This window comes from Pygoscelis adeliae, unplaced genomic scaffold, assembly GCF_000699105.1.
Source record: "Pygoscelis adeliae isolate BGI_AS28 unplaced genomic scaffold, ASM69910v1 Scaffold100, whole genome shotgun sequence".
In the NCBI taxonomy this organism is placed as follows: Eukaryota; Metazoa; Chordata; class Aves; order Sphenisciformes; family Spheniscidae; genus Pygoscelis; species Pygoscelis adeliae.
In genome coordinates, this window is record NW_008824034.1 from 4,559,724 (window position 1) to 4,566,051 (window position 6,328).

General features: G+C 40.9%; 2 protein-coding genes across 2 annotated transcripts in view; one reads left to right on the forward strand and one right to left on the reverse strand.

The window, feature by feature from the left end:
• LOC103922933 (chromosome unknown open reading frame, human CXorf40B) overlaps window positions 1-652 on the forward strand; it is a 700,660-nt gene extending 700,008 nt beyond the window's left edge. The window contains exon 3 of the mRNA XM_009331168.1: window positions 506-652. The gene's annotated coding sequence lies outside the window, so the exon portion shown is untranslated. The remainder of the gene's footprint in view (window positions 1-505) is intronic.
• The window catches only part of LOC103923151 (heat shock transcription factor, Y-linked-like), a 1,858-nt gene extending 399 nt beyond the window's left edge, over window positions 1-1,459 (reverse strand). The window contains exons 1-2 of the mRNA XM_009331434.1: window positions 905-1,459; window positions 10-230 (exon numbers count right to left, since the gene is read on the reverse strand). Coding sequence (XP_009329709.1) covers window positions 10-230; window positions 905-1,459 — 776 coding nt within the window. The remainder of the gene's footprint in view (window positions 1-9; window positions 231-904) is intronic.
• Window positions 1,460-6,328: the final 4,869 nt, after the last annotated feature.

Sequence of the window (6,328 nt, forward strand, 5' to 3'; positions counted from 1 at the left end):
GAGGTGTGCATGTTCCCCCTTGGACCTGCTGTGAACGGACCGCTCTCCTCCTCGAAAGTGGTTTCCCACGCAAGCTCAACATCTGGTTTTCTTTTCTGGCGGTGTGCATGCAAATCCATGTCCGGTGAAAATCCTGCTGGTGTTCGATTTTTTGGACCAAACCTTTGCTTATACTTCATTAGCTGATACGGAAAATGTCTTTGAAAATTCGGGTTGTAGTAGAAGTGAAACTAAAAAAATGGAAAGGAAAAGAGTTGCCACCACCTTGAGACTGGAAGCTGCAAAGATACAAGAACTAAGAATTTTAATTGCAAAAGAGAAATGTGGATACAAAAAAGGACTATCGGGGGCATTCTAAACCTGAAGTTTAGGCTGAATAAAATGGTGCGATACAGTCCTGTTAATAGTAACCAGTATTGTGGTTTTACCGCTTGGTAGCAGAGAAGTGCAGGATTTTCAAAAGCATACAAACTGATTTAGAAACCCAAATACCATTACTTTTCAGCAACTTTGGCGTGGAATGGACATGTACGTAACTATATGATGCTGCCACGTACCTTCTCGGCCTCCAGCAAATGCCACAAGAAAGCTGCAGATCTGATACAGCAAGTTACTTAGCAAACACCAAAAAAAAAATCCCAATACGATGAGAATATCTTTTCATTTTATGTGTTCAAAGTAGGTGGAAATAACCAATGTATATTTTTGTATATTTTATCAGCATTTCTACTACGCAGAAATGCTACCTCAAAAACTCCTGAACATGAACCAAGAAACAAAATGACAATCAGAACATTTGCTACCGTCCTCATCTCCTATTAGTAAAGGCTTATTTCATTGGAACAGAAATCTGTCCCACTAGAATATTCTGAGAGTTAGTTTGCATGTAGAGGATCCAACATACCTCCCTAGCTGTTTCTTCTGCTAGCAAGTCATTGCGTGAGCCCGATTTTGGAAAATCCCACAGCTTTCTGGTGAATCCGTACAGATGGAGGTGATGGATGAAGTTTTTCATGCTCTCACTTTGAAAAATTCTCAGATGTCCTCTCCTTGCTAGTACTTCCTCTTCAAACAATTCTTCATGAATCACTACACACTTTCCATTGTCACCCCACCAAATGGACTCAAACCGATCGCTTTCAACAGTGTCCCAAAGCTTCTTCAAAAAGCTGAAGCGTGTAGAGGCATCGCCTTTGCTCAAGCTCTCCTCAGATGAATTCAGATGCTCTCTTTTTGACCAGGGTTGCTTAGTCGAAGTTTGTAAAGACCTTTCTTCTATTGGAGGTCCAAGGGCAGCATCACTAGCTGCTCTTCTGTCACATGCTGGACAGAGAGAAGAAGTCGAGCCTGACGAATCAGCTCCCTTGGCCAGAACAGAATCACATGAAATTTCCGATGAGGAAAACTCCATTTTCAATTCTTTTTTCTCAGTTTGAGTAAATTTTTCAGTTGAAGCCATCTACCTTAGCAGCTAGACTGTCCTGTCAGACAGCCAGCTGAAAGGAAGTGACCGACTGAGAATCCCAAAGGAAAAGTCTCAAACATCACTATGACACCCATGCTGTGCTGCCATGACATCACAGAGCAGCATCCGTTTCCTAGCAACATGAAGCAGCAGCAGCAGCAAGTAGTTTTTTTTTCATTTACAGATTTTATGTCTCAAGAGCCAAAAAATAAAACTGCAATGAAATGATGTAGTGATAGGACAGTGCTGTGTTGGGTTGCAGCTAGTACCTGGTCCACGGGGAGGGACAGGGAGGTTCATCCAGGCTTTTAAAAAAAATACTTTTAGAGAATACTTATACTGTACAGGACAAGAATTTTAAACAATATATCACACTGCTAAAATGTTCATATAAATACTCTACAGACAATTGTGCAACCAAACCATTAGGAAGGTTCACACATTAGACGACCTCTATCTCTGTGGACAAGAAGTGGCACAATGCTGAGAAAAATTCAGCCAGGAACCATCTGAGTGTCCTCTGCTGGAAACCATGTTACAAACACAGAAGTCTTCAACACCTGGCTCAGTACAAATGCATACCCACCTCTGGATTAGTGTTTTTAAAATAATTGATTTTATCAGGCATATTTTTGTAGGAAGTTTATTTCCACCTGTGAACCTTACTGAAACCTTACTGAAACACTGGCCAATGCCCAGGGACCTTTAGCTTTACTGAAAGTGGGAAGGTTTGCAAGTTTGTTGGTTCAAAACTGAACCTACGCAGACAAAGTTTTCATATCCAAAGATCTGGGGCTCAAGCTTTTGAGATGAACAGGCAAAGATACAAATGGGTGCTGAATTTGTGACATTTAAGCTGGTTTATAATAGGAATTTTTATTGGTTTTGTGTCGCACTTTTTTTGCATTACATCAGCCTTAATAACCAGAGCTGGATACAAGGAAGCCCAAGGAGACAGTTGCCTTAGTGTTCTTTGGTGCATAGTTTAGTGCCAGGGAAGTGACAAGGCAGACGTACCCCTATCAATGAAGTGGGATGTAGAAAAAGGAGAAGTGGCCATAAATGCATCTTAATCAGCATTTCTGTAGTTCTCAGGCTGCTTCACAAATACTATTTAAGTAAGCCTTCTAGCACGTCAGTGAGGTGCTTATAAGAACTGTGTGAATACTTCATTTTGGTTTGGTGACTTAACTGAAAAATTAGAAGTAATTTTCAGAACAGTGAACTGACCCAAAATGAAATGTATTCCTTTTGTCTAATCAAAACAATTTTTTTGATTCACATGAAAAATATCTTGGTGTTCAGTACTCATAAAAGAAAACAGAGCCAGAGGTTTAAAAAAGGAGGCAGAAAAGGTAAAGGTTCTGCTCTCTAACCAGATGTGGTGATTACAGCACTCTAAGTGGACATGGACATGTTACTGCTTAACGTGATAACCTGTAACCTACACTGAGAGAGTTCACACACGTGTGTACCAAATCAGAAAGCATCCTCTGCGCTCTAGTAATTTTGACAATGGTTGAGAATGGGTGAAAAGACATGTTATGTCTTTCTGTAATTTCACTAAAAAGCCTACATTTTATGAGACTTTTAAAGGAAACTAGCAATAGAAGTTTCACTAATTCCCTTTTTATGATGGTTCCAGCAGCAATACTATTTAATTTGCACAGGTCTTGTGCAGCTGGATTCCTAGTGGTGGTAGATTCAGGCATGCAGAGAAGGAAGAGAATGGCAAGCTCCTGTCTCTTGGAAATGTCAGGACCAGCCAATGGAAGACTGCTCAGCAGGATGAAACCAGCTGGGAGTTGTGCTGATTCTACTGGTGACAATGCCTGCAGGATCCAAGCAGCATCTCCAAGTCTCCTCCTACCTGGGGCTGAATCCTTTCTCCTCTGCAGCAGCCCCTGACGTGCAGAGAAATGCAAATTGTATCATGCTGCACCGCAGCTTGTAGATATGGCCCAGAACACAAGCTTTGAAAATCACAACTTATATTCCTTCAGTGTTAGTGTTAAAAGCTTATTACCCCACTTAAAGTCAGAGGAGGTGCCAAAAAGTTGCAACAGAACATAATACATGGGTAGCAAAACTTCCCAACATTAATGTAAAATGTTCTGACACATCGGAACAATTAGACCAGCTCAGCTCTTGCAGGTAGGCTGGCAGAACAGACTCATCTTGGACAGTGTTAATGCTGTTAGCCAAAAGCACTATTTTAGGAAGAGATGACATGAGATATTAGGTTCAGCTTTATATTTGTCATTGTGTTTTAAAATTATTAAAGCACCAACGAGAAGCAATCTTTATAAAAAGTGTTTTTAGAATGTTCAAGCTTAATAATTCACAGTGAATCCATTAAATTTACAAAGGTGCTTTAACAGCATCAAGTAACCATTCCTAAAATACAATAAAGAATTGTGTGTAAAAAAATCACTATTATGATATCACAGTAAATGATGACGATCCAAGGGTTTTTTAGTTATGTTTTAATATTTTCAGCCCTGTTACAACTAAAGTAAAACTCGCATGAAAATATCACATTGTTAAGCACAGTGTGAAAGAGGTGCTGGGGAAGTGGAGAAACAGAAAGCTTTAGTTGATGCTGGTCTGAATATCCCATTTAGCTTTGTGACTTTTGATAGCTCTTTTAGTGATAAGAAGCTTTTGTTATTGGTTGAAATACTCTGTGTGTGGGTGTAGATGTGTACGTAGTCATAAATTCCCAGTGTATGATGCAGAATTTCTTCATTTGAAAACACTAAAGCAAAATGCTTCAATGGGTATGTGAAAGCTCCATTCTAAACCAGACAGAACACAAGATTTTACATGGCCATTTTATCCTTGTAACCTAGCTTCAAGTTTAAAATCAACCTTCAGATTCCCCTGGATCTACATACAGAGTTTTATTCACATTGCTTACCTCAGCCAAGAAATTAATCTAAAACAGAATGTGTGAGACTGCTGGGTTCACTAAACACGTATAAACAGGTATCATCAGGTTTAAGAGACAGGAAAAGAGGCTGAAGAGGGAAAGACCAGAGTGACACAGACTATTAGCATTTTCTTTTGTAAGACCCATGTCCTCACATTCCAATTAAGCAGAGAAGGAGCTTACTGCTCTAAGATTTTCCCCTCGGTAGATAATTTTTGCCTAGTTGCACCATTGTACAGGGTGTTTGCTATGCATGCTAAGTCTGCCCTGATGAGCCCTGCAGACGTGCCCATGGCAGAGGTGCTGAGGGTCAGGAATGAGATGCGCTGCCAGAGCTGCACTCACAACTCTCCGTATTCAGGGCACGTGCTTGTGTTATGCCTCCCTCCTGCCAGGGCACTTTGGTTTTCTTAAGTAAAGCAGTACATTCAGCTATCAAAGGGAAAGGGTGAAGGCAAAGAAAAAGCCAGGAAGTTCCGATGTTTAATGAACCTTTCATTCAGTATATACAGCTTCTCACGTAAACTGAGTATGTGGAGAAATCCCATGGAATTCAGACCAGACAGTGCGTGGGCTAAATCATTGAGCAGGAAAGCAAGCGAAGAGAGGAAAAGGCTTATTCAGTTATCAAATCCAGTCCCTTGTTATTGTGGGCAATCCTATCCTATAATTCAATTCAGAAATTGATGTGTGATCCCATCATAAACTGATATATGATTCATAACAACAATTTTGTTGTGAAAAAGAGGATGGGGGAGGATTAACCTGTTCTAATTTTCTGTATGACCTTAGCATTTGGCATGAAGGATGCAAGAGAGGATGATGACCACCACTGTTCCTTCCTCCACAATAAACTTGCATGAAGTAGGAGGCTATTGCTCACCAGTGTAGACTCTAAGAACCTGAAGAATAATGGTAGGTCACTATGAAATAGTGTATTACTTACCCTGGTTCTCCATTTGTCCCCTATACTGGGTAGAAGAATACAAGAGGTATTTCTTCTGGAGCAAAAGTTAAATCACCGGGCTTTGAGCAGTTCCATGAGACTGAAATGCCAGCATTCTGCATTTTTCCTTACATCCAAGCTGAACAAGCAGAACAAGCAGAACAAGGAGAATGCTTGGCCCTTTGCGGTACAAGAGCTAGTGAGAACTCAGAGTGACTATATTATTTGTACACTCTTTGTCTTCTCTGAGAATACAGCTGCAAGATGGTATCTAGATTACAAAATTTTTTTAATATTATACAGACTATGTTGGCCCATGTGACAGAAGCTCCCGCCATGAGTTGGTGATCTGATTCAAGAGTGAGAGGGATACAGGCCAGTGCCTCAGTTCTTGCTTTTTTGTCATGGCACTGAAAATGAGCTGATTCCCACGCCTGTGGCTGGGTAGAGCCATAGAATATCCCACATCCAGGAAAAAGGCATAGCACATCACCAAAAGTTATACTGCAACCAAAGAGATGATTACAGCTCCCGTGTATGTGCCAATCCAGCTAGTCTGGTGAGAACCCAGCAGCCAAGACCCAGCAGCACAGCCTTTATCTTGTGCTATAGCTGCCAGAATAAGTAGCCAGTGCCCATCTGCCTCATCTAGCTGGCACTGAAGGCACTGTTTCCATGGTTTCATTGTCGTAGGTACGCATCGAGGGAGATGAGATGATGCTCAAGTATGCCTGCACAGGCTGCAACAAATGCTCTCAGTGTTGCACAGACATCCCTACAGCTACACTCACACTTTTCAGAGGCTCAATATACCACCCACTCCTCCTAACTCTTAATTCCTGAAACTAGGTTTCACACAGGATTTGAGTAGCCCACACGAGGTTTTGTTGGTCCTTTTCTTTGGAGACCATTTTGCTTATACTGAATATAATACATAGGAAAGTTATTGACCCTGTTATTGCTAATGTAAAAGACTTTAGAAAGC